The 27,924-nt window shown below is 46.0% G+C and overlaps 1 protein-coding gene across 3 annotated transcripts in view; it reads left to right on the forward strand.

The window, feature by feature from the left end:
- The window catches only part of TNNT2 (troponin T2, cardiac type), a 36,500-nt gene extending 14,369 nt beyond the window's left edge, over positions 1–22,131 (forward strand). For 2 of the 3 annotated variants that reach the window (XM_053246154.1, XM_053246153.1), the window contains exons 5-12: positions 3,086–3,146; positions 3,268–3,384; positions 4,563–4,640; positions 5,763–5,873; positions 7,420–7,529; positions 10,220–10,310; positions 14,659–14,699; positions 21,811–22,131. In XM_053246154.1, the coding sequence (XP_053102129.1) occupies positions 3,093–3,146; positions 3,268–3,384; positions 4,563–4,640; positions 5,763–5,873; positions 7,420–7,529; positions 10,220–10,310; positions 14,659–14,699; positions 21,811–21,859 (651 nt within the window). In that variant the 5' untranslated portion in view covers positions 3,086–3,092 and the 3' untranslated portion in view covers positions 21,860–22,131. Of the gene's footprint in view, positions 1–3,085; positions 3,147–3,267; positions 3,385–4,562; positions 4,641–5,762; positions 5,874–7,419; positions 7,530–10,219; positions 10,311–14,658; positions 14,700–16,699; positions 16,774–21,810 lie in introns of all 3 variants that reach the window. The other variant, XR_008306194.1, reaches the window with a different exon arrangement.
- Positions 22,132–27,924: the final 5,793 nt, after the last annotated feature.

Genomic DNA, 27,924 nt, shown 5'->3' on the forward strand with positions numbered 1-27,924 from the left:
TTTGACATTCCATCTGGCGCCCTGAAACAAGCTATAAATTGCTCCCTTGGCCTGGAACTACTTTCATATTGATGCTCAGTTTAAACTAAATTTGCACAGTGAGTTCTGTGAGTAGCTACTGTATGTTTAATTTTCAAGTTTGCCTTTCTATCAATCTGAACTGAATTTTTCCTTTGCGAATGAGAGCTGGTCTTGTGGTAGCGAGTAGGAATTGTCGTCTCTACTTTGCTAAGCAAGGTTCACCCTGGTTTGTATTTGGATGGATGTCTACATGTGAACACTGTCCGCTGTAAGATATTCCCCTTAGGGGATGATGCCTGAAGCTCAGTGACAGAGTACCTGCTTGCATGCAGAAGGTTCGAGGTTCAATCCCTTATGTCTCCAGGTAGGGCTGGGGAAGATTCCTGCCTGAAACCTTGGAGAGCCAGTGCCAGTCAGTGTTGACAATACTGAGCTAGATTGTATGACTTGGTACAAAGCAGCTGCCTATGTTCATTCATTCATCATTCTATATCACGTCTTCACTGTTCGATAGAAGGGGTTGACACAAAGATGCTACATTTTATTTTTGTCCCCAAAATATGTGGAGAAAGAGAGAGATAGAGATAGATAGATAGACAGAGAGAGAGAGAGAGAGAGAGAGAGAGAGAGAGAGAGAGAGAGAGAGGTTGTATGTGGCAACTTCTGCCCCTGCTGCAGCCATGACCAATGAAAATGTGGGGGTCAGGGCTTACACATACAACCGGGTGGGCCCATGGAAGTTGCCTTTCCTGCCATCATGGCCACCAGCACCCCATTCTCTCCACCACCATGGGGTGGCTTAAGGTGGGGGGGAGGTGGTGCAGGGGGACAAAACGGCTGCGGGGGGTGGTAGGAAGGAGGATTCACCACCTCCACTGCCATCCCGAATGGCGGGAGGGGGCTGGGGCAGGGGAAGGTGGCGCAAGGAGCCGGATGGGGGGGGAGAAATAGGGAGAACGAGGAAGAGGGAGGGCCGAGGAGTAGGCAGCACTGTGGCAACAAGTAAGGAAGAAGAAGAGACATCGAGCACCAGCTTCCATTGCCCTGCGATGACCTAGGTCAGCTCCTACTGCCAGCCTCCATTGCATCGCCCTGCCAAGTCTCCTCACGAGGAGGAAGGCCAGGGGTGGAAAAGCACACTGAGGGCCGTCTATGCAGGCCAGAAAGGAAGCCCTGGCCTGACCGTTCTCCTTGCAAGGAAACTCAGCAGGGTGACAGAAGCCAGCCCTCGATGTACTCTCCTGCCCAAATTGGGCTGCTGAGGACACTGCGGCAGTGATGTCGCTTTCCCTAAGTAAGTGAAGGGGAGCGGGAGGCTGCAGGAAGGAGGAGGCTGAGTGAGGGGGGAAGATTGAGTGGGAGGGAGACTGAGTGGGGGGGAGGGGGAGGTTTAGCCGTGAGAGTGGGGGAGGTTTCGCCACCTCCACTGCCATCCAGGATGGCAGGGCGTGGGTTAAGGTTGTTGGAAGTGAAGGACTATGCTCTGTCTCTTGTCTCAGTGACATAGGAGGACAGACTAGTGAGTCAGAGGGCTAGAGGGTCAAGACATTGGTCATCCCTTCTCTACTGCTCTGACACCATCCCTTTGATATGTAGATTGCTACTCTCAGGGACACTTCCTTCCTTCCAGTCACTTCCTTCCTCTCTCCCCTCTCTTCCCTTCCTTCTACCTTGCAGCATGCAAGCTCCTCTCTCCTGCACCATGTGTGCAAAGATGCAGAATCCATCTGCATCCAGCTAGATAGATAGATTTGAGATCCTAACTCCTCACTTTCCTATCTAGAATGGAGTTCTCTAATAAATACCATTTATATTGATTTGAAACTATAAACTGGCTCCAAGTTACTTTACTCTCAGCATACACACATGCCTAACTAAATTCCTCTGTGTTGTGCCTCTGTGCACTCTGCTATAATGAGAAAGGGTGTCTCCTACCAGAGAGAATTCCCAACAAAGGTCGGAGGAGGATGGGGGGTAAGGCAGGGCAGGCAGCCGGATTGTCCAGGGAGGGGTGAGAGAAAGAGAACTAGGGCACAGATGTTCTGCACTGGGCCAGCTACTGTGTGTGTACACCACACACACACACACACACACCCCTACCTTTGTTCATGACCAGGTCTAGACAAACAGCTCCTTATAATTAAAGTCTTCCTGGATTGTAAAATTTCAGACTCTGGATGGGAGACTGCATGACTGAATGCTCCTTCATGGAAAGGAAATCCATATACCTAGAAAACTGGACTTCAGCGGGGAAAGAGTTCAAGCCTAGGCTTTTCCCTGACATGCTATTTTTCTAGGTGTAGGAATTTATTTTTCACGCAGGAACATTCAATAATGCAATGCCCCACCTGTAGTCTGAAGTGAAAACTTATAGGAACCATGTAAGTTGTTTGCCTAGTGTCTTCACCAATGGCCACTCTTTTTGGCCAACTCAGAAGTAGGCCCCTTTTGAAATCAATGGGATTAAACAAGGATTCAGTCAAACAGTTTTCCCCCATAGTATGTTGATGTTTGTGCAAATAGATCTTCCAATACGTTCCACACATGATGAACTCCCCAGCTGTGCTGTGGGTCTTCAATGGAGAATACACTCAGCATTACCCCTTGCTGAAACTGAATGAAGATATAGCAAGATCTAAGTGCTATCTGTATTGTGGTTATCATCTGAAAAAAGAAAGGCAGTCCAGGCCTGCCAAAATTGGCAGGCAAATATTCACTGATGAGCCCATGACTCAAAGACCTCAGCTTCTTTTTGGTTGCATAAATCCCAAGCATATGAAGTGACAATCTACAGATGGAACAAGCACAATGTCTAACCGAAAATTTGAACTTGCATGCCACACTGCTAAAGAGGACAGTGATATGCCCTGTCTACTCCCGACAGTGACAGTAGGCAGCTGAAAACATGGAGACTGAGCCTTTTGCCTCAAACATTGGACTGCTAGGAGAACAAAGGTCATGTGTATTAGCCCTTAGGCTTTTACAAAATGGTGGACTGAAACATATATCATTATTGTGTAATATCAATGGTTACCTGCTTATTTTTCTCTCTCCCAAATCTCAGGCTCTTTATGCCAAATCTGGTGCCTCCAAAGATCCCTGATGGGGAGAGAGTAGACTTTGATGTGAGTATGATTCCATCACCATCTAAGCAAGCCAGTTATGCCTTAGGAGCATCCCAATGTAGCTGTCCTTGTTTTTGTCAGAAGGGCACCAAATCTTGGCCATGTCTTTTCTGTATTGCAGGACATTCACCGCAAGCGAATGGAGAAGGACCTGAATGAGCTGCAAACCCTGATTGAGGCCCATTTTGAGAACAGAAAGAAGGAGGAAGAAGAGCTGATATTCCTCAAGGACAGAATTGTATGTCTAAACCACCTACTCAGGTGCCATAATGGCCAGGAGCCACCCTCCGGGCTCAGGTCCCATTCCCTAAAGGCTGGTGTATTGGCAAGAACTTCTCCATGATGCAGCCCCGATCCAGATTCCCCTGCATCTGCTTTAAGTAAAAGATGCTTGGAGTTCCATCCACAGATCTCCCACCTCATGTCTAGTTCAGCCCTGAGGCTCAGGCTGCAGACCTAAGCACACTTACTAGGGAGGAGTTGTTAATGAACTTTGTGGATGGGGCTGCAGCTCAGTGGTAGAACATCTGCTCTGCATGCGAAGGGTCCCAGGCGGAATCCCTGACATCTCCAGGCAGGGCTGGGGAAGATTCCTGCCTGAAACCTTGAAGAGTTGCTGCCAGGCAATACTGAGCTAGATGGACCAATGGCCTGACACAGTATACGGCAGCTTCCTATGTTATTAACTTCCAAGTAAACACATATATGATCAGGTCATAAAGTAGAAGCAAGGATTTCCATTTCTGAGAAATTTATTTTACTATTGCGGGATTGTATCTGGACTTTCCATCTCAGGCATTAGAATACTTTTGTTCATTCCTGTTGAGAGCACTAGTGTTTTAACCTCTACCATGACTGCCTCAGGTCACTCTGGCTGCATTAGCATGTAAGGCGGAACCGTGGGTCCAAAGGACCTATGGTTCTGCTACCCACCCACCCCACTCTTCTGTCCGAATTTGGATGTAAACAGAGCATTCTCTCTGCGGTCCGGCTGCAGAGATGAGGGGGAACTGGCTGGACAGGCTTACTTCTTGCATGAAGGACAGCCAGCACAGCCAGTCATAGCCAGAGAGAGGGAGGAGCTTCCTCCCTCAACTCCAGTTGAAGGGAATACAGTCTGTGGTCCTGAATTCGGATACCACACAGTCTGTGTTGAACCTCTGGTTGGGACGACGAAACTCACTTCAACCCAAGGGTTCAAACTAGGCGTTCCAGAGAGGAAACCTCGCGTTGCTCATGTTGTGGAACCGAAGTTGCATGTATTGAGACATAACAGTAGGACAACCTCGCTGACCCCTTTAACTCTAGTTCCATGTTATGTGCAAATGAGACCACTGTTTGTGTTCCGGACAAAGGGGCATTCCATAGTGGATCAGGATTCCCCTGAGACGGTGCTGCTGGGACTTCTTCTTACAGGAGCAGCGGCGAGCAGAACGAGCAGAGCAACAACGGATTCGTAGTGAGCGAGAGAAGGAACGACAAGCCCGCTTGGCTGTAAGTATCTCCAAAGCACAGAGGGCGACTGGCACCCGGTAGGTAGGTAGGACAGCAAATGCTGCTGGCCTCTGTCCTACAGAAAGTAGTTGCTTTGGAGTGCTGGAGAGAGCAGAATGTGGCTCCCTCTGGGGTCCATTAATGCACATGCTCAGCTGCTAAAAGGTAGTTCTGTATCAACGGGTCTGTAGGTAGAATAGCACAACTCCAAGCAGGCCATTTGGAATGAATGCTTCAAGGCCCCTGAGAGTCTTGCAAAAGCCAATTTATATATGGGACAAATTATTCCACCATCCACTTACATAAGAGTGATGCTCAGGCTGCATGTGCCCATCATTTTTGATCCAGTATAGTGGAGGCCCTGGAAATGACCACTCATTGGCATCAGTGGCGTCAGTGACATCGGCTTTATCCATAAGAGGCACAAATTAGACAGTAAGTGTTCAATTTACAGTGCAAACAAAGCCACATTGTTTTAATAAGTGTTCCCAGTCTGGAACTGTCACTATTCTGGCTAATCTTGCATTCAGACTAGGATTAGGGAATGGACCCTTGGAATGGAAGTGGTGTGGTCATTTGTAGCATCCGTCTCTCATCCTGTTTGAGCTGTATCCATCTCATAAGCAATGAGAAGTTTGCATATCACCCAGGGATGTAGGAAGGCTCGAGTGGGCCCTGGGACAAGGCGTGAAGATGCCCCCACCGAGCCCCCGCCTTCTTCTGCTTCCCTGCAATGTCTTTGCTGCAGAAGGTCTATAAGCACATTGTTAAAAATCAAAACATCTGCAGCATGCCCTTTCTCTTGCTCCTATGCAAATAATATCACACCCTTCCCAAGTATGCTGACACTTTCATACACACCCACATTTGCATATCGTACATGAATCTCCCTGGCTCAGAAACATTTTTTAAAAACATACATAGCTACTACAGTCTCCTCATATTCATACCATATCAGCAGTGAAAAGTGAAGAGTGAGCTGTCACCCAACTGGCAGGGCCCTCCCTCCCTCAGGGCCCCGGGGACATTTTCAACACCCACCCACACACCCACTCTGATTTGACCTCTTGGTACATTCTATCTCTCTGCCTTTAAATTGCATTGTGATTTTGCCCTAACCAGGAAGAGAGAGCCCGGAAAGAGGAAGAGGAAAATAGGAAGAGGGCAGAAGAGGATGCCAGGAAGAAGAAGGCATTCTCCAACATGCTCCATTTTGGAGGCTACCTGCAGAAGGTACCTATCCAGCCTAGGTGTTCTGAGAAGAAAGAGTAGTACAGCCTGGAACCCACATCTGGGGACAGAATTTCCTCTGCATGTGTGTCCCTCTGCCTGTCTGTGCATATGAATGCTGCATTGCCATGTGTGTTAAACGCCCTCTACCAACTTGTCCAAGAACATACATTGCAATATTTCACATCATGCAGATTCACACAATCAAAAACTGGGCAAGACAAGCATGGGTAGGACAAGCTGTGCTCACTCCTAATTTTTGATAGCTAATTCTTCCTTGGTAGGAGGAAGAGGGGGAGTGGTTGTGTGTGTGAGAGGAGCTCTCATACCGAGGACTTTAACAAGGTAGGAGAGAAAACCATCCTACCAAACTCCTCTCTCATACACCATCACTCTTCATATATAGTTGTTTACTCAGATATGACTGAAAATCAGGAGTGCATACAGCTTCTGAAGGTAGGTAGGTAGGGTGCTTGTCCTACCCAGAGAGCTGGTCTATGGGAGGAGAGCTGGTCTTGTGGTAATAAGCATGAATTGCCCCTTTGCCCCCAGTGTCCACCCTGGTTTGCATTTGAATGGGAGACTACATGTGAGCACTGTAAGATATTTTCCTTAGGGGAATGGGGCTGTTCTGGGAAGAACATCTCCTCCATGCTTGCATGCAGAAGGTTCCAAGTTCCTTCCCTGGCATCTCCAAGATAGCGTTGAGAGAGACTCCTAACTGTAACCTTGGAGAAGCCGCTGCCAATCTGTGTAGGCAGTACTGAGCTAGGTGGACCAATGGTCTGACTCAGTATATGGCAGTTTCCTATGTTCCTATGACTGTGTGAACTGCCTTATTATTTGACAAGGAGTGTTTCACACTTGCATGGCCTTTTATAAACCTTTTGCCTTCCACATGCTCCTCATGGAGGCTCTTCACACGATTAGTGTGAAGAGCTGTAAGGGGGTTTGCAGGGAGAGTGGGCTTAGCCCGCTCTCCCCACAGACGATCCAGAGGCAGCCCTGGGTGGCCGGATCAGCCGCCCACATGACTGCCGGCTCCGTCACAGTGCTGGTGGGGGCTGCGGGGATCAGGGGTTGCGCGGCCCCCAGAAGTTCCAGGGCATCCTGAAGAGACCCCTGAGCCCGGGAGGCTGTTTGCAGCTTCCCGGTCGGGGGTCTACTCATGTGTCGCTGTGCGCCGCAGCAACACACAAGCAAAAAAATGAGGTCAACAGAATGCTCGCTCTGTTAACCTTGGCTAAGGGGAGGGGTATTTATGGCGGCTAGCTGCCAGGACCTGCGCAACTCCCGTTGCAGCACATGATCGCCCAAAAGCGGGCTAGGCTCCCTTAGCCTGCTTTTGGGCGATCATGAGAATTGCCTCACTAAGCTGGCTATTGCACAGGAACATTCATACCTCAAGAAATTAGTTAGTCTCTAAAGTGTCACAATTTATGTTGTCAGTTTGATTCATATATGAGTTTTCAATCTCACCCAAGGAAAGAAAAGCGGTGTGGACATTTGGTTGAATTCAGAGACATTGATGCCACTCATGCTTCTTTAGACAGAGAAGAAAAGTGGGAAAAAACAAACAGAGCGGGAAAAGAAGAAAAAGATCCTCAGTGAGCGTCGAAAACCTCTGAGTATTGATCACTTGAATGAAGACAAATTGAGGTGAGGAGGACAGCTAGCACCTTGGCTAGCAGGGATTGGCTTGAATTCCATTGTTGTTGTTTTGCCATCAAGTCAGTGTCGACTCCTGGTTTCCACAGAGCCCTGTGGTTGTCTTTGGTAGAATACAGGAGGGGTTTACCATTGCCTTCTCCCGCACAGTATGAGATGATGCCTTTCACCATCTTCCTATATTGCTGCTGCCCGATATAGGAGTTTCGCATATTCTGGGAAACACTTCAGTGGGATTTCGAACCTCCTGCTCTCTAGGCAGGTTACTTCCCTACTGTGCCATTCTTCACCAAACCTTAGAAATTACAATTAAGAACTGGTCTCCCACTTGCCACTTTCTCCATCTCTGAGCGTAGGTGCAATTTATGGTTCTTCCAAGTGGCATCAGAATGAAGCAAATTAAAGAAGATGTTGAAATTCATGATTGCATCTCTTGCCTCTTTAAATTGCTTTTAAAAGTAGCCCCCACCAAAATTAGATTAGGACTGCAATATCAGGAGAGGGGAGTTTAACTCTTTCCCCCTAGTGGTTCCTCACTGTAAAATGCCCCTCACCAGTTGCTATCTTTCCTGTTAGAGAAAAGATAAATGACTTTAACTGCAGAAATAACTGCTTTGGGGACCAATTTGATTGATTGATTAAGTGCTGTCAAGTTCGTGTCAACGTTTAGCGACCACATAGATAGATTCTCTCCAGGATGATCTGTCTTCAACTTGGCCTTTAATGTCTCTCAGTGGTGCATTCATTGCTGTCGTAATCGAATCCATCCACCCTGCTGCTGGTCGTCCTCTTCTCTTTCTTTCAATTTTCCCCAGCATTATGGACTTCTCAAGGGAGCTGGGTCTTCACATAATGTGTCCAAAGTATGATAGTTTGAGCCTGGTCATTTTTCTGTAACTGCAGATATAACTGCTTTGGGGACCAAATTATGTTGGGGAAATGGTGTGGGGCAAGGGTTCACCCCCATGCCATGGTCTTGATCCAATTCACCCTCATTCTGTGGCTATTATATCCAAAAATGTCAAAAACCCCTGAGGCACTACATAGTTGTTATAGTGGTTGCTCATACAGTGATCATACACATAGCCATTCATTTCAGGAAGAAAGAGCATGATTAACATTCAAGCTTCAGGAGAAAGAGCATACAGTAGTTTGTCAAACCACTAGATGGTGCCATGGGCACACACAAAAGTCAGTGAGAGGGAGGTAACATAGTACCTAAGCTCAGGCAGGTACTACTGCTACAACTGGCATACCAGCTACTAGAGTTTCTAGAGTTACTAGAGTTTGAACTTTTTTTACAGGCACACACTTGTAGAAGGGCCAGTACTGGCAAAGCATTTAGTGTAAGAACCACTGAAATATGAGTATGATTCAAAAGGCAGTATATAAATTTAAAAATAAATAAAAGATATGGATGTATTTGGGTTGAAAGGTGTGTGTTTGGTAGCCAGCACTTTCAAGACTATTGTTTGATTTCTGGAACACTCTGTTGAAGTTCTCAAATAGTGTACAGGTACATGAAAGCCATATATAATATGCATACTTAGATTCAAAGAATCATAGCCACTGAGGTCATTCACACAATCAAAAACTGTGTTCTACCCAGGTTTGGGAGTTGTGCGTGCTCCCAATTTTTGGTTGTGTGGAAGAAAGGTAGGGGGGAAACCTGGGTAACTTTTCCTCCTACCTTGCTTCCACACAATCACTTCTACCCAGGTTTTCTTTTTACCTTGCTTCCACACAACTGAAAATTGGGAGCACACACAGCTCCCAAACCTGAGTAGAACACAGTGGGGCTATTCTCACGATCTGCAAAAATAGGGCTAGGAGAGCCTAGCCCGATTTTTGCAGATCGTAAGAACCACCGGGCTTGGCTGTGAGCCCAGTGGTTCTAGAGCGGGTAACCTGCTCAAGAACTCCTGCCCTAAAACCAGGTTTGCGGAGTGAGCGCTCTGCAAACCTGGTTTTAATCATTGTGAGTAGCCACAGCGCGGCTTTGTGCTGCACCTACTCATGAGGAGACCCCCGGAGGGGAGGCATAAAGCGACCTCCCAGCTTCGAGGATCTCGCCAGCATGCCTGCATGCTCGCGCAGGACATCCTGGGGCTTCTGGGGCCGTGCAGCCCCACTCCCTCCAGCCCCCGCCAGCTCCGTCACGGAGCCGGCAATCATGTGGGCGGCTGCTCCGGCCACCCGGGGTTCTCTCTCTGCTCACCCTGCAAAACCAGGTTTCATGGATCGTGAGACCCGGTTCACTGTTTGCTTGTGTGAATTACCTCTTTGAGAGTTAGAAGGGACCTTAGATTTCTTCTAGTCCAACCCACTGCTCAGTGCAGGAGCTTCTCGCTTACACATATATGCTTACATTCATACCCACATATAACATATACTCATACGTATTCACTCCACATGATCCCTTTCACTTACCACATGCAATTCTTGAATACTAATGTACACAACTAAACAGTACACATACACTCTTCATTCCAGTACACTTTTACACACATGATGTCACAAACAGCACTTTTTCATTCCCAAGAAAAACATGGTCATTCAGATGCCATGTTCATATTCATTCATTTACACACACACACACACACACACACACACACACACACACACTCATGTGCGTGCACGCACACTACCATCTTGACTGATGCTGCACATTCTCACATCAGGGAAAAGGCCAAGGAACTGTGGCAGAGCATCCATGACCTTGAAGCGGAGAAATTTGACTTGCAGGAAAAGTTCAAGCGCCAGAAATATGAGGTGAGTCTGAAAGTCTGTATACTTAATTTTTAAAAAATACTTAATTTTAAAAAAATTTAAAATCCCATTTCTGTGCTTTCTAGCTGAATTTTGCTTCTAGGGCTCAACCGAAAGGGAGGGTACTTCTCACCAACATTTTCTGCAGTCTCAAAAAAGCAATTGAGTGTTCAGTGATTCTTCAGATATTTTGTCAAAACTGGGTGAAAGTGTTCATCCGTTGAGAGTGAGAGCAATGCTTTTCATGCCCTCAGTGATATAGTGAAAATATATAATAGTGAAAACCAGCAGCTACATATTGTCATGTCATCATCCCATTCACCATGTGGTGATCCTCTGTTGGCTTATCAATAGACTTCCTTTGCATTTAGTGGGGTCATCATGTAGCCAAATTTGACTGGCTATATAGCACCCAGGTGCCATCCATTCACTACACTATCTTCAATTGGTTGACATAATCTGCGTGACTAGACTCAGAAAGAAGCCTGAACAATTATAAGAAAAACTGGCCCTAGAGAAAGAGAAGATGCTTTTAAAAAAGAAGGTAACAACTCTTGACTTGAGGTACTTTGCATTGTTATGAACTATGGTTAAAACAGGAAAAGCACATTTTCTCTCTCTCTTTCTCACTCTCTCTCTCTCTCTCAAACACACACACACACACACACACACACACACACACACACACACACCCAAAGTTTTTTTTTTAAAAAAAGCAGCAGTAGATTGCAGAAACCATGACAGGAGGCAGGGTCAAAAAGGGCAAATTTTATCATAATTATGTTTTTTTTGGAGAAAGTATTTTCCCATTTCTGAACACACATGGTCATCTCCAAAATTTAAATGGGTGAATATTTGACACAGCCCTCATTGCTGCATTCATTTACTTCATTGTTTTTAATGTCACATGGAAATAACCTTTTCCCTCCTTACTAAGAATCTGACCTATTTCATTTGGATGATAACACTGGAACCCACTTCAGACTGAGAATTCAGTTCTTCAGAAGGGAATAGCTCTTTCCATGTACAGAGTCATATTCTTCTTTGTTTCAAACAGATCATATGTAGCTTTGTGGGGAAAGTGGCATGACATTTATGTCTGCTGAAGGTCTAGCCTGAGTTCTCATCTACCCAGACTTTGTAGAACCCCACAAGCTGAACCAGCCAAGTTCAATCGAAGCTGAACCAGACAAGTTCATTCTGAATAGCAAATATTTAATTACCCAGTCACCACATTTTTGAGTGCATTTTGACTACTCATTGCTAAATCTGCCTCAGCACCATAATAAATTCAAGGTTTCAAACAGAGGTTGGATGACCATTTGTCATGGATAATGTAGCTGTTTCCTGCAGTAAGCAGGTTTTTGGAGCAGAAGACCTCCAGCTCCAGGACCTTTCCAGTTCAGACCTTTCAATGATTCTAATCTGCACTAGAACTGACTTGCATCACTATCAAGGTATTTGAAATTCTTCATTCACCAACATAGGGCTGATTCTCATGATCAGGCACTGAGGCTATTCTCATGACTGCAAGAAAGCGCTTTCCTGTGGTTGTGGGAACTGCTGGGAGCTGCACGGCTCCCAGTGGTTAGCCCGCTTAAGCCCCCCACTTAAAAGAGGTTTGTTCTGAGAGTAGATTCTCTGGTAGCAAATGAGAGTGGATTCATTTCTACCAGAGAATCTACTTTCAGAAGAAACCCCCCAAAACAACAAAACCCAGTGGCCCATGGGCTTGTGGGTTTGGGGGTGGTTGGCACCCTATGTGTACTACACCACCACTCGCTCTGGGCCACCCTGGTGCCCCCCAAGTGGAGTTATGGGGCTGCTGAAATCCCCATTATTCCCTATCATCACCCCTTTGCCCAATTCCTTTGAAATATGGGTGGTAGCTTCCTTGCACCCATGGGTACTACCACGCACCACAAACCACTCTGGGCCACCCTGCTGCCCCCCAGGGGAGTTATAACTAAGGCTGCTGAAATCCCCATAATTCCTTATGGGGAAAAGCTTAAAGACACGCAAATTTCAAAAATCATTTAAAAATCACCCCTTTGCCCAATTCCTTTGAAATCTGGGTGGTAGCTTCCTTGCACCTATTGGGCACTACCACCCACCACAACCTGCTCTGGGCCACCCTGGTGCCCTCCATGTGGAGCTATAATGTTGCTTAAATCCCCATTATTCCATATGGGAAAAACCTTAAAGACGTGCCAGCTTCAAAAATCACCACTTTGCCCAATTTCTTTGACATTTGGATGGTAGCTTCCACCCACTGGGCGCTACAACGAACCCCACTCTTTTGGCCCTGGGACCCTTTTTTGATCTGAATCAGATTTGGAAATTTCAGGTACAAATCGAATCTGGCGTGATGGAGGGGGAGCAGATTCAGACCCAAAACAAACTGGGGTGGTTCAATTTGGGTACAAATCAAAACGAAAAAATTGATTCGTGCACACCCCTAGTATATAAGCAACTTGGTTCACTAGCACATCTTGACACTTTTATGGGGGTTTCAAGCCGTTCCCAGACTGAATAGTCACCCCTTCAGTAGGGAGGCCAGCAGACAAAGGCTTTGGCCACAATCCTCCCTTTTACCTTCAGTCAGCTCCACAAGCAGCCTTTATAGGTAATGCCAGAGCCCCACTCCTCATTAAGCAAGGACATAACTCAGGCTTCCCGGGACCCTAGTTTCCCTTTCTCCGCTATTTCCTGTGGAGTGGACACAGGATTCCAGCTTGGTGGCGAGTTATTTGCTTCCCCACGCTTCCTCTTCTGCATGAGATAAAGTCCTAATGACCACACAGTGATTTTTGTCCCAGACACTGCTACTAGGATTGAAATGTTTTGGCCACAATTCAGCTTTCAGGGTGGCTGAGGGGCACATGCTGTGACTCACTTTCCTGCTTTCAGGCCTCACTGTTAGAGCTCTGCTTCTCCATATGCATATTGCATATTCTGTTCTGAACTCAAGATTGAAGGCTGCTCTCTCAAGTTCGCCACATCCTTTCTGTTAACGTTGCCTTTGCAAGGGCTTTCTATGTCCGTAAGAGTCTCTTTTCTCTAACCCAAACCAGATTTCCATACTCACTGCACGCTGCGATGAGTTAAGCAAGTAGTAAGTATGGCTTGTCCTCTGCGAACAGTGACTGTTGTGTTGAATTATATAAGGGAAGGAGTTAGGAGCAAAGTGTGCAAAACCCTGATCAACTAATTGCCCTCTTATGGCCTGCTAAAAATTGGGTGCTGTCAATATTCTAGCTCAATATTGTCTACATTGACTGGCAGCATCTCTCCAGATTTTCAGACAGGGGTCTTTCTCAGCCCAATCTGGAGATGCCAGGGATTGAACCTGGGATATTCTGCATGCTAAGCACTTGCTCTGCCACTAAGAGATGGTCCTCCACAAAGCCATCTCTTGTTCGCCTGCATGTTTTTTTGCTGCGTGGTTTGCAATGCTTTCTAGACTCAGGATTTAAAGAGCCAGCCAGCCACCACTCCTTTCAGCCAGACCCTTTGAGACGGGTAAGTTGTGGAAGCTTCTTTGTAATCTTTCCTCTTTGCTTTGGAGTCTTACACCAGGAACAAAAGTGAGTAGGCAGCGTAACCAGAGAAATCCGCTTTTTTCAAGGCATCCCCATGGATTTGCTCTTTGGTTTTATAGCCTTGTCATTATACTTCCTGTATGCATCTCTGCTTTGTATGGAATCCCTGAGTGGGACAGGAGTGTGCAGGGAACAACTTGTAATGCTAAAGCTCCCCAAAACTGGAGAGATCATGTTGAAACAATCATCAGGTCCAGGAACTACAGACTCTGTCACCAAGGGCACATTAACTGCTGTGGAAAGGAGGATAACTTCAGAAGACTGTCTCTGGCCAAGGTCATTGTGGGAACATGTTGGAGAAGCACCCTGAAAACTACATACACAAAGTATTCAGAGATGGAGAGATCAGGCTCTATCTCAGTACCAACCAGACCAAGTTACAAATCCACCAGCTGGATTCATAAGCCCTCCGTATGGTGTAGAACTTGTACCTCATGGCAGAGAAGCGTTGCTCAAGAATTATACCAAGCAGAAGAAGGATTAGGGCCTCTATCCATGTCCATAGACCCCACAATCCTTGTCCTTTCTGGCTCTCAAGCATACAAATGGAGGTTCTAACAGTTCAGAAGAGACTTCTGTATCTACTGTTGCACATGGCAGGGTCCTTGCTGGCCACTGGGCAATGTCCAGCCAGTCCATGCTCAAACATATTTTCTTGTGCTACCTGCTGTACTGTCTCAGTAGCTCTCCTGCATCCCACACAGTGAAGCATCTCTATGAGCTTCACCTCCTGTCTGTTTCTCTTGCAGATTAATGTTCTACGGAACCGCATTAGTGACCATCAAAAGGTGTAAGTACCCAGGCCATATGGTACCCACATCCTGTTTTATGGCACCAGGCACTCCCATGTAATCTTTCACAATCACTCCATGCTGACTATGCTCTCTACGACCGGTACACCCTTTCCTTTCCTTTCCTTTCCTTTCCTTTCCTTTCCTTTCCTTTCCTTTCTTCTCCTCTCCTCTCCTCTCCTCTCCTCCAGATTCTCCAGTTCACATCTCCCTGTCTTCCAATTTACACATTAGTTCTTTCCTTCCTATTTCAGTTCTCTCTCCGGTGTCCATATTAGGGTCAAACTAGACAAAGATGTATGAATAGATCTCTTTAAACAGAGATGTATCAATGCATCTCTTCAGAATTTTGCCAATAGCTGCCATGGAGGGAGGAGCTTGTCCTGCATTTTCACAATGAAAATTGCCCACTGCTCCAATCACAAGTACTGTATCTCTTCCTAACAGGGCAAATACAGCTTCAGGCATAGCTTGTTTTTCATTGGGGGAAATGTCACAGGGAAAAGAATTCCCCTCACTCTCTGCAGCTGCTATTTACAAAAGTTTAAAGAGACCGAGGATCTATTTATGCATCTCCATCATCTGTCTAGTTTGTCTACTGTGTGCAAGGACTTGCAGCCTTGAGCTATGCCTGTCCAGTGTGGAGCTTTCAAGATTCTGTTTGTGCTTTGCTTCCCTGCCTACATTTTTCTACCCCTGCTTTCATTTTCCTTCTCTGTTTCATTATTATCTGCCAGCATTTGCCTTTCCTCGTAATTTTTCTTCTTCTTTTTTGCTCTGTCAAATCTTGGCTGGCAAATAATAGCAACCTGCTCGAATAGCATCCTGTGTTTGGGTGTTCAAGTTGATCTTAAATCAAGCACTTCTGGCTATCCCTGAAATTGGGAGCTATTTGATTATTTTTTTCCCAATCCCACCTTATTCTAAGCTTCTTCCTCCATCTCATTTCAAGGTCCATGCTTTCCTGATGCTTTTTCTCTATCTTTTTAATGCATGTTATTTCTCCCCCCACTTCCCTGTTTTTATTATGTCTTTCTGTTCTAGCCACGTTTTACTTCTCTCCCTTCCACATTCCCTATTCTAGAGCTTTCTTCTGCAACCACATTTTGCTTCTTTAATTCTTCCTGCTTTTTAAATTTTTCATTGATTCTTTAATTTTTCCTGTCCCCCCCACCCACCTTTCAAACTCAATTCTCACCAAGGTGTTTGCAATTTATTACTCCAGCTGCATCCATTTGCACTCAGTTTAGCTATTGTACTTTGATCCCTGGACTCTGTCACCTCCTAATATAGCATCTGCTCTTCATTTTACTTAGCACTTCCCCTTCTAAAGATGGGTCTGTGAATGTTATTTTGGAAATGGCTTTGCACAGTGGAATTTTGGTGCAATAGTTGAGCTATCCACAAACCAACAATGGGGCCTCAAAGTGGAAGCAAATCCCCCCTATGAATGTTGTAATCCATTTGCATCTCAGCAGATGTCCTGAAGATATCTGTCTATATATGTTAAATAGATAGATGTTCCTTATCTATATACGTTATTGGGTTACTTTCTGGATAGCTCATAGTCCTTGGTGGATTTCATCATCCCCATTCTTTGTCCTCCATTCTCCTTGGTCGTGGTCTCAAGCTCCACAGATGGATGCCTGGAGTGGCTAAAGGCATTCCTTGGGGTCATATAAGTAGTTTGTGACAGACTCGGACATTGAACCATCATCTGAATTATTGGCAACTATTCCGATTCCTGTATAAATGATTATTCTGCCTATTGACATGAACAAGTGGTGTAGCCATCTCACTAAGTGGTGATGCAGATGGAATTGTCACCAAAGTGGTCTTCCTAACCCACCTGTCTAAAACAACTGGCAGCTCAAATTAGGAATGCCTCCTTCCCTAGAGATCTTTTAGGTGTATTAAACCAAACCTATCAGCTAGTCAGCAGTCTTATGTACTATTTATACCATGTTTCTTCTTCCTTATCCCCTACTTGCTGATTCAGGAAAGGGTGAGTAGCATGTTGTGCCTTTTGGTGTATGGTGGTGTGCTGTGATGGTTTGCAGTGCATGCAGGAAGGTGAGAGGGGTTTACATACCAGCCCAACTTGGGTCTTGGGGCTTCTGTATTACAACAACAACAACAACAACAATTTATATACTGCTTTTCAGCAAAAGTTTCCAAAGTGGTTTACTTAGAGAAATAGTAAGAAAGTACTTACTCCCCATATCTAACTATTTTTAAAAAAAACATTTGAAGACCCATCTCTTCACCCAAGCTTTTTCAGCTTTTAAAGTTTGTAGGTTTTAATTTTATGCTGTTTTTAAATTGTTAAACTGTTTTAACCTATTATATTTGTTTTAATTGTTTTTATGTCACTGTTAACTGCCCAGAGATGAAATTTGGGGCAGTATATAATAAATAAATAATAAAAATAAGTAAGTAAGTAAGATGGATCACTGTCCCCAAAGGGCTCACAGTCTAAAAAGAAACATAAGATAGACATCAGCAACAGTCACTGGAGGTACTATACTGGGGTTGGATATGGCCATTAGGGTTGGTTCAGGCAGATGCCTATTCCTTTGAAGTTGCTGGGTGTGGTTGGATGGGGCAATTTCATTAGCACTTAGGAGCTGCTACTATTACAACAACAAATATTTATACATCACTATTCAACAAAATTTCTCAAAGCAGTTTACATAGAAGAAGAAGAATCACTTAAAGTGGCTCCTTGTTGCCAAAGGGCTCACAATCTAAAAAGAAACATAAGGTAGACACCAGCAACAACCACTGGAGGGATGCTGTGTTGGGGCTGGAGAGATAACCATATAACAACAACCCATCCCACTACCTATGACAAGACTAGTGTGAGAGAGAATGAAATATGCTGAGGAAAGAGCAATATTATCAGATATCTTTTCTTTTTCCCCACCCACAAACATTTGAAATTCAGGTCTCCACCCACCTCACACTTAGGCGACAACTTCCTAGTTTAATCAGATCACTGTTTGTCTAAACTGAGAGAGCTCTCCAGCAGCAAATGGTGGTCTCATCAAACCAGGTAATGTGTAATTCAATTGAGCATGCAAGGAGAGGAAGAAGCATATGCATACTGCTCTCAACCCTCCAAACTATTATTTGGAGATGGGTAATGTGGCATCTGAACACAGCCTAAAGTGTAAGGTGTGAGCATGAGAAACCTCCATTCGAAAATAAGTGTAGCATACAGGTGTGCTTCGAGAGCTAGGTTCCATTTCTTGTTGAGTGCATATGCCATGACAAATACAAATTTGGTGCTGTGTAATGTGAAACAGTTCTATGAATCTTATTGCTTAAGTCACACAATATGGTTCTCTGCTGTGATTTGAAGTACTAAATTGTATAAATAATGGCTGACATCTTGACTTGCAAAGCACACATGCAACAAAGGAAGCACACACTCATTTGCCATGCAGTGTGGGCATTTGCACAGGGAGGAATTTATGCCGGTCTCCCCCTCTACTGAAGTGCTTTGTGACCCCTGAAAATACATCCCTGAGGGCTGTGTGGCCCTCAGGGACATATTTGCAGGGATCACAGAGAGAAGAGGAGACTGGCAAAAAATCAAAACCACATCCTTCCCCACTCCCAACATGCAAGCACCCATACTGCTTTACTCTAGAAGGCAGCAAAGGCAGCTGTGTTTCCTTTGCTGAACAATAAGCAGGATGTCAGCCTGTAATCATAAAGATAGTTCATGGGGAATCAAATTATACAGGAAGTAGAGGAATGGAGAACTGGGTGAGGTCAACAGATGAGGGAACAGAGAAAAGCACAAATAGAGAAACCTGAGGGTGATATAGGGAATCTCTCTGTGTCTTCTTAGAGCAACAAATATTTTTAATCTGGTCCAAAGAGAGTCCCAGATTTAGAAGCAACTGTTTCCTTTTCTGAGAAGTCTCTGGCGGCTCAGAGTGGGCTGGGAATTAGACAACTATTTAGAAATTGCCTGGCTCATCAATGACTTCAGCTGACACAAGAACCTCAGCCAATGTAAATCTGAGTGACATCACTGACTTGAGTGACACTGCATTCTTGCCTTTAAAATGTTTTCCCATTGGCTAATCCATGGCCAACTGCCAAGGCAACATTTACTTTGTTTACATAGAGGGCCCCTTGAATGCTTGCTTGCCTGAAAAGCCGCCCTGTAAGTAATACTGTTAGAACTGCATGGACAGCAACACCCTCCTCAGGTCAGGAGATTGTTGTCTGCCACTGCTTGAACCCAATTCTCTTCTCACTCGCTTGAAAGTAGAATAAAAGAGGGGGACGTGTCCTCATACAGTAGCTTACATCCTGCGCAGCAAGCCATACACCCAAGAGAATTGCAGGCTTGCTGCTACCACCCCACTCCCAGCGACAGTGGGGGCTCCTCTTAGTGACTGATGCATTGCCTCAGAGCAGTTGTGGCCAACTGGTGAGTGGGGTGGAAGCAGTGAGCCTGCAACCCTCTTGGGCATAGAGCTTGCTGCACAGTATGTAAGCCACCATTTCCCTTTGCACAGGCATATTTCATTCTTTCTCACACGTAGGTAGTGGAAAGGGTGGTTGTGTGGTTATTTCTGACTTGGAGAAGGTTATTTCTGGCCCCAACCTTGAGCAGCAGCCAGGAGCCTAATGCAGAAGGGGAGGAATTAGGGATATGCAGAACCAGTTCACGATCGAACCAGTCTGCTGCAAACTGGGCTGATTTGAGTGGTCTGATTGTGAACCACTCCGGACCATTTCAAGATGGTACATCAGTCTGAATGGCCCAGCTGGTGGGTTCAACCAAACCAGTTTGGGGACCCGTGGTTCAGTCCGAATTCAGTCTGATTTTGGACCGAACCACAGCACACAGTCTGTGCACACCTCTAGGAGGAATATGAATATGAATACAGCAAATATTGATATTCCGCTTTCCATCAAAAGTTCCCAAAGCAGTTTACACAGATATACATAAATAAATAAAATGGCTCCCTGTCCCTAAAGGGCTCACAATCTAAAGAAAGAAACATAAGATAGAGCCCAGCAACAGCCACTGGAGGGATGCTGTGCTGGGGATGGAGTTGCTCTTCCCCTGCTCAATAAAGAGAATCACCACTTTAAAAAGGTGGCCTCTTTGCTAAGTTATCAGGGGACAGATTGGCAGGGGGAATGTGTGGGCAGAATAGGAGTTCGCCAGATTGGCAGGGGGAAAGGGTGAACAGACCAAGGCTTAGGCCCTGACACTGAGCCTGAGCTCATGCTATGGACGGAATTTGCCAGCTAGGAGCCCCTCAAGGCAGTTTCCTGAACTGGAGCCTGCAGAGAGAGTACCCTCTGAGCTAGAGTCTCCTAAGGAACTGGCTACCTCCACACTAAGGGCTTCATGCTACCTGGTACATGCTTCGTATACCGTGCTAGTACAGGCAATGCCCCAGACACAAATGGATAGAGGGATGATTCTTAGTCTTCAACCCAGACAACAGTCCATGTAAGGATTTCAGATCTTCAGGAGGGGGCAGAGCCTTGAAGAGGTCAGCTATCTCAAGAGGGGTGTAAGACCTCAGTTGAACCTAGACCTTGGGCTGATTCAGGTGATACATCTGGCCAGTCCACCCACCACAGGATTAAAAGCAAGGGCATGCTCTCTCACACCTCACCCAGCATGCTGTTCTGCTCTGCATACTCATGGGGAGGAGTGGAACTTCCAGATCATAGGAGCAGAGGAAGCTGCCTTATACTGAGTCAAGCCATTGGTCCATCTAGCTCAGTATTGTCAGCACTGACTGGCAGCAGTTTCAGGCAGGAGACTCTTTCCCAGGTCTACCTGGGCGCTTTCCAGACTAGACCCTACAACGGGGTCAGGACGTATCAGGGAAGTGTGCTTCCACACTTTCTGTGTCGTGACACCGCAGTCCCTATGCGGACAGCAGGGTGCAGTTCACATTTCCAATGCCTTGTGAATTTAATTGTTGCGATATAGAGCAAGGACGTCATATATCCGGTGGGGAAAAGTTGCTGTCCCCCCCCCCCCCGCCACCAGGGTTATTAGTTGCTGCAAGACTGCTCCCCCTGCTGTTTACGGCCCAAATGCGACTTGCCCGAATGGAGGGATTTTGCTGCTGTTGAGCAGCTAGTCTGGAAAGCGCCCTGGAGGTGCTGCCGAGGCGTGAACCTGGGACTTTCTGCATGCAAAGCAGATTCTCTACTATTGAGCCACAACCCCATCCACCCTAATCTCTCTGTTGTTCTAATATTGCTTTAAAGTAATATTGGAACTGTGTGCTTAGGGGTGGCTCAGACATTCCGCTCCATGAGCGTATGTGGGGCAGACAATGTATTGGAGGGACAATGAGCACTCCCTTGCCATTAGTCATGCAGTGGGTGGGGCTAGTTGAACATATTACTCAAACTGGCCCCTTGTTGGAGCAAGCTCTTTGACTGGGTTTACCTTTGGTGGGAAAATCCAGTGACTGAAGAAAAACAAAGATCTGGTTCTTGAGAATGAAGGGTGGATGAGTCTCTCCGTGTATTTTTGCCATTGTTCTGTTCTGTAGCTAGCGAGAGGCAGAGAAGATCTATACTACAAATAGTTTTATACTAATTTAACTTTCCTTCCCCCCAAACATTCTGGGAATTATAGTTTGATGAAGATGCTGAGAATTATCTGTAAGAGCTACCTAGCAACCCGACTCACAGAACTACAGTTCTGAGTGTCCCTGGGAAGAGGGATCCATCATTAAACCAGTTTAAGATATACCTATAAAAGCACAAGATGAGATTTGTTCAGCTTCCCACTTTGTGGTCTTGTAGCTCATTCTATAGTGTGTGGAAAGATGACAGTGTTGTGTAGATTCCTCCCACACTCACAATTGCTCTATCCTCATGTGGATCGCACACCCCATGCGCCGCCCACATTTGCAACATTGACCAAGGGTGGGCTGGGACTTGGTGCAGTGTGGGTGCCATTGAATGGGTGCATTTGGATCTGTGCACCTGCACAACCCTTGTCCAAAGCAAATGTGAAGCCTCCCATTCTCCCTCCCCTCTGCCTTTTGCTTTGACCTCACCATCACTTGAAATGCCTCACTGACTTCTCTGCTTCCCCAACAGCTCAAAGGCTGCCCGTGGAAAGCCTGTGGTTGGTGGCCGATGGAAGTGAGGTGTGGTTTGTGCCCAGCTGTGGAGGAGGCAGAGAGTAGTATCTGTCTGTTTCAATCAGCCCTCGATTCATACCCCAGTCCATGCAGCCCAAAGGAACGCACCCACAACTCTAGTTTATTCAGAGCAAGCCAGCTTCCAAGGGCCTCACTCTGTAGAATGACTGTAGTAGCACTGTCACCGCATGGAGCAAGCCCAGTGCTGTGTGGAGATGACTGTGTCACCAAACATAAGGTTATTGTGTCTGTAAATAAAGCCAACCATGCAACAGCACCCACCCTCATTGTCTGATTGCTTGCTGTGGATCGTACGTAGCTAATTTACAATCATGGCAGGATTTCAGAGAAACATCTCCCCACAAATCCCATCAGATATTGCTGAATGGAATTAGGTTGAAAACGACAATTGAGTTTGAGATTTTTTTTTAATTTAAAACTGCTTTATTTTGTCTAAGCTGAACCCATAGGGTTGCCAGAAGCTCCTTTTTTGAAGGGAACAAAAGAACATTATAAGATACCTGATGAATGAGACCAGCAGGCTACCTAGTCCAATACCTGGTCTCCCACAGGGGCAAACCAGATGCTTCTGGGAAGCCCATGGCAGGAGATGAAGGCATTTCCCCTCTTCCACCTTCATCCCTGGTGAAGGACATCCCAGATTTGAAAGCATGGCCTCCTCTTACAGAGCATTGCTGGCTCATGGACCATAACTTATGTGCCATGGAAATTCTCTCCTCACAACTTCCCCATGAGACAGAGGGCAGTGTTCCCTCTAAGGCATGCACATGTGCACATGCTCACACATATTTTGATGTCCGCTCAGTCAATTTTAGGTCCTGCCCAGGCTGAATCAGGAAGGCCCCACTCTGAATGCATGTGTGCCCACACTGCCTTGATACTGCTGCCCAGAACAAAGCTCATTCCGCACACAGATGAAAAAAATTAGAGGGACCACTGAGAGGGGGCAGGGCCTTGTGGTCAGTTTGCAGACACAGAACAGGTGTTTTGAAGATCTAAAACCTACAGAGATCCTTCACATGACCCGAGGGCAGGGCAAGGGGTGGGGGAAGGCTGGCTCAGCTCTCCTTCCCCCAGATGACAGCTGCCATTTTGGGGGAAGTGCAGAACGGCACTCCCAGATGATCCACACTGCATGCCTGCAGCATAGAGCTCCAGAGGCCGGGACAATGTGTCACAATACACGGTGTGACCTGTACGGTGCTTCAGGGGATTCCCTCAGAAAACCGGTGCTCTAGGTGCCCATCTCTGAGTCAGCGCAAGCTGCAACACACGATCCTGGAGTTGCGCCCTTAAGCTTGGCAAAGAGCCAGGCTGCAGCGCTGGGTTTGGCGCTGCGACATTGCAGGGATCTGCGTGGATCCCAGTGGCTTTCATGGGCAGCCAAGCCCAGGTTTGGCTGCTTAAGCCTGGTCTTGGCTGCTCGTGGGAATAGCCTCACAGGCTGATCTGTGCACTAAGTTGCATGGGGACTTACTTCTGAGTAAGCATGCTTAGGATTTCACTTTAAGGCTGAAAACCTAAGCATACTTCCTCATAGTTAAGTCCCATTGAACTCAGTGGTGAAATTAGAGCTGGCTCCAGGTTTCAAGGGGTCCTCAGCAATCTGCCCTCCATGGGCCCCCTCCCTCCCTGAGTAGGCCCTGAGAAAGCCACTCCTTCACACCACACTGCAAGAAAAGATCAGCAAAGAGACCCACAGATATGCCTCTGCTGTCACCTTCCTAGCTGAACCAGAAACTTGCATGCACAGCAAAGAGTGGTGGAGCTTAGTGGTAGAGCACATGTTTTTGCAGGCAGAAGGTTTGAAGCCTCTCCAGGTAGAGCTGGAAAAGACGTCTGGCTGAAACCCTGGAGAGCCACTGCCAGTCAGCGTAGATAATGCTGAGCTAGGTGGACTAAGGCTCTGACTCAGAATAGGCAGCTTTCTGTGTGTCTTATGTTCAAACAGCCCAGGGCCATACAGCTCTTTCAGCTCAACACAAGGGGGCGCTCTGGCACCTTTGCCTTGCCATAACTGCACCCTGCTTCCCACTGTGCATTTTAGTTGCCGCACCAAGCTTGTAGAATTGTTTCAGCCAGAGACACTTTCCACCTCTCAGCTCACCAGTGTAGCTGAACCAGATAGCTGAGTCAGTGAGAAGGGAAATGGACTTTACCAAGCCTCAAAACTCACACAACTGGGCCTGTCCAACAGCTGCTCCTTGCTTTCCCCTGAGGGCTTCCTCTCCACCTTGCTTTCTAAAGTAGATTAAAGGTGGAACCACCTGCAGAGCAGAAAGTCAATCTGAAGGTCAGTTAATGGCTGACTGGATTGGGCCATGGGGAGGCAATTACTCCTCGTGTTGCCACAGTAATTAGAAAACATAAACAGTACACACTTGAAGCTGAATTTGGAGGAAGTTGAGATGACGTGGAGAGCCGTAAGATAATTTCTGAGAGCTGAGGAATATATTGCTCCATGCATTTCCTGTGGACTATGCATACATCGGAATGTATGAGGCTCTCCACACGAGCAGTGTGGAAAGCCTAAGAGGGTTCTGTGGGGAGAGGGGGCTTGACCCCTTAAAATACTAGACACAATAAAAACAATAGCATACAATATTTATTAAAACAAGTTTTTAGAATTATTAAAATTAATTCTAATTAAAAGCCTGTGGAAACAGGAGAATCTTGAGGGTCTTCCTGAAACCAAACAGAGAAGGAGATGCTCTTATTTCAGCAGGGAGCATATTCCAAATCCCTGTGGCAGCCACAGAGAAAGCCTGGTCCTGAGTTACCACCAAACGAATTGGTGGCAACCATAACCGGACCTCTCCAGAAGATCATAACAGGTGGCAGGGTTCATGACAAAGGAGGCGCTCTCTTAAATAGCCCTGGACCCAAGCCGTTAAGGGCTTTATAGGTAATAACCAGCACTTTGTATTTTACCTGGAAACATCTCAGCAACCAGTGCAGTTCTTTTAAAACCGGTGTTATGTGGTCCCTTTGTGTTGGTCCAGAGACCAATCTGGTTGCCTCATTCTGTGCCAATTGTAGTTTCCGGACTACGTACAAAGGCACTCTACATAGAGCACATTACAGTAGTCAAGCCTGGAGGTTACCAGCATATGTACCACTGTTTAAAGGTCATTCACCTCTAGAAAATGGACGTAGCTGATGGATCAGCCAAAGCTGACGAAAAGCACTCCCGGTCACTGCCTCAAACTGAGAAACCAGGGAGAGCTTGGGGTCCAGGAGCACTCCCAAGCTATGTACCTGATCTTTCAGGGGGAGTGTAAACCCATCCAGAACAGGCAGATCTAAACCATCTCTCGTTTCCCAATCCCCCACAGTCAGCACCTCCGTTTACCCCCGTGACAGCCTGGGAATTCTCTCCCGCTATATCCTCACACCATGCTGGCTAGTCATTTGCTGGTCATCCAGGTGGGCTAGTAATTTGACCTTGAAAATGAGCAGCCTGCATGGTTCAAGTTAAAGTTAAAGCCATACTTCTCGGCTGGCCGGGGGGGGGGATGGGGATGGATGGACCAAATTTTGCCTAGGGTACCAAAAACCTGGGGCGGCCTTGGGGAGGAGCAAGACATTTAATCAGGTCCTTAACAGATATTTGTCCCATAAGAGAATCAGTAGGACTCTTACAAATGGGATCTGGAGGTAATCAACTGGTTTCTGTTGATTGGCCTCTCTGTTAGTCCAGGCAGGACCAGGAGTTATGGGCTGGGCAACTGTTGACCATTGTTGCAGGTGAGCAATATCCATGCTCCTGTGTTTTAATAATCAGGGACTCGTCCCTACTGGTGCATACAAATAATGAATGCGTTCAGTGCATTAAGTCAATCATTAACAGAAATAATGTTTCTTCAATGTGTATAGGCATGTCTTAGCTTATAGTAGGCATTTGTCATTGTGACCCAGCGGAGCAAAGAGTGACAACTGGCATGCAGAAGGGAAAGGGCTCTATGCAGAAAGGAAAGGGCTCTCCGCCCTGAGACCTTGGGTTAGGGCGGTATAAAAATGTGCCGAATGAATGAATGAATGAATGAATGAATGAATGAATAAATAAATAAATATTGGAACCCATTGTAAGGGAAAAGTCTATTCGTCTCTCAGCAGAAGAGCGTTCTTAAGTCAGGTGCTTTGCATGTTGCCTCTTGCCAGTGTTTTGGGTAAATGTATTAAATGCAAGAGGTGCACTTTTTCTGCCTAGCTCAGGATTCACTGGAAGAGGAAAATGACATGTCAGGATTTACTGGCAGTCTGAAAATTCCACACCTTGTCTAGGCTTCATCTGCAACAACAGCAGCACACCATTTTGTATCTGCACAAATACACACTTACCCCCCAAACACATACACACAGTATGCAGCCCATGTGGAGTGAACCAGAGACTATTATCCTCACAGACAGTAGGGGGTGTTTCGGCTGAATACATTTGATCAATTATTTCTCTGCTGGCCTCAGCAGGAATCAGTGACCAAAATCACACACATATTGTTGGGTGCTTTAATAATCGCTTCAGAATCTTCCCCACTTTGTGCACTACCAGAATTCATACATTTTGCTTTCCTTGTTTTCAGTGTAATCATAGCTAGTGCAGAAAAACACACAACTTCAGTTGCCTGTCTCAGACGTTGGCCAATACTGCCCTGTGACCAGACTAATCTCTGTTGAAAATGGCAAGATCAGAAAAGATAAATATGTCAGTTTCACCAATACTCTGCTGGATTTGTATTTAAGTAATGCTATGCAGATCTCCTCTAGTGGCAAAAATGCCCTATTGATGGGGGGGAAAACACAGAAATAATATTGACAGAGCTGATTCCCAACCTTGTCAATTTTGCCCATAGTGAGGTGGGACAGTGAAAGTCATTCTGCAGATGCCCGTGGTCATGGAAGAGGAGGAGGAATCGAGTAAGGGAGTTATGGTATGCATCTTAACAGTGACCAAAGAAGAGGTTAAAGTGTGAAACAGCCATTCCAAAATGTGTTTAACTCTATAGAAAAAATAGTGGGGGAGAAACAAAAAGTGTTCTTGAGATAGAATGCATCTATTCACAAGAGAACAAAAACATGCAGGAATGTTCTGTATATATATCACTCGTTTAAAAACCTGAGACGTGGATTTGAAACTGCATTTTTGACTTTCACACATGCATATCTAGCAATGTCCAAAAGTGCTTTAATTGATGTGTGAAACTTGTTTAAACCAGATGAGAGTACAGTCTCTGTAGCTCTTGATGGGTGTCAGGACTCATATCTCCTCCTAGCATCCATGAGAGTATCTGGATCTTTATGACCTCTCAGGATCAGGCCTCAACCTGAAGAGGCTGGGTGTGTGAGTTTTGATTGGCATAAATCCCAGGGACAGCTATAAAGAACTGGAGTTTCAGGAGGCGATTCCTGCAGAGGGGAGATGGTGTCTGGCTCCAATGTTGTGCGCTAACCAAGTTGCACTTTCAGCTCAGCAGCAGTGGGGGTTGTGACAATCAAAATATGCAAAGGTACAGAGAAGATTTCCTAGTCCAAATGTATGACGCACAGCAGTAAACCTGCAACTGGTTGGATTAGTGCTAATCAGAGAGGCATTCGTAGTAGAATCCTTTCCTTTCAGAAGATAAAACCAGAGAGTAAGTGTATCACCAGTTTCAACTAGTTTCATTTTAAACTCAAATTCCTTTCTTCTAGTGATACATGTGCACACTGGGTCATGGGAACACTCCCCATTCATTACAGTTAGCACTGCTATTTTCTTCAAACATTAGGCTCCTGTGTCCTGTGTTACGGACAGGAAAATCAATGTAAAACGTCCCCATGACTGGACTTCCATGCTGAAAAAAACATTTAGCTGATGAATTTCTGTCAGCCACACAGTTGTTAAAGGAGGAGGATCTCTGTCAGAATAAAAATGGGTAGAACTAACCTTACAGCTGCTCCTCTAACTGCTGTGGTGCTTGATCATTATAAGCACTGTGTAGACTCCCCACAGAGGACTCAGAGTAACCGGCTGTACAGAGGCGGCCAGAATGCCACTTTCTGCTATGTCTGG

This window comes from Hemicordylus capensis, chromosome 4, assembly GCF_027244095.1.
Source record: "Hemicordylus capensis ecotype Gifberg chromosome 4, rHemCap1.1.pri, whole genome shotgun sequence".
NCBI lineage: Eukaryota > Metazoa > Chordata > Lepidosauria > Squamata > Cordylidae > Hemicordylus > Hemicordylus capensis.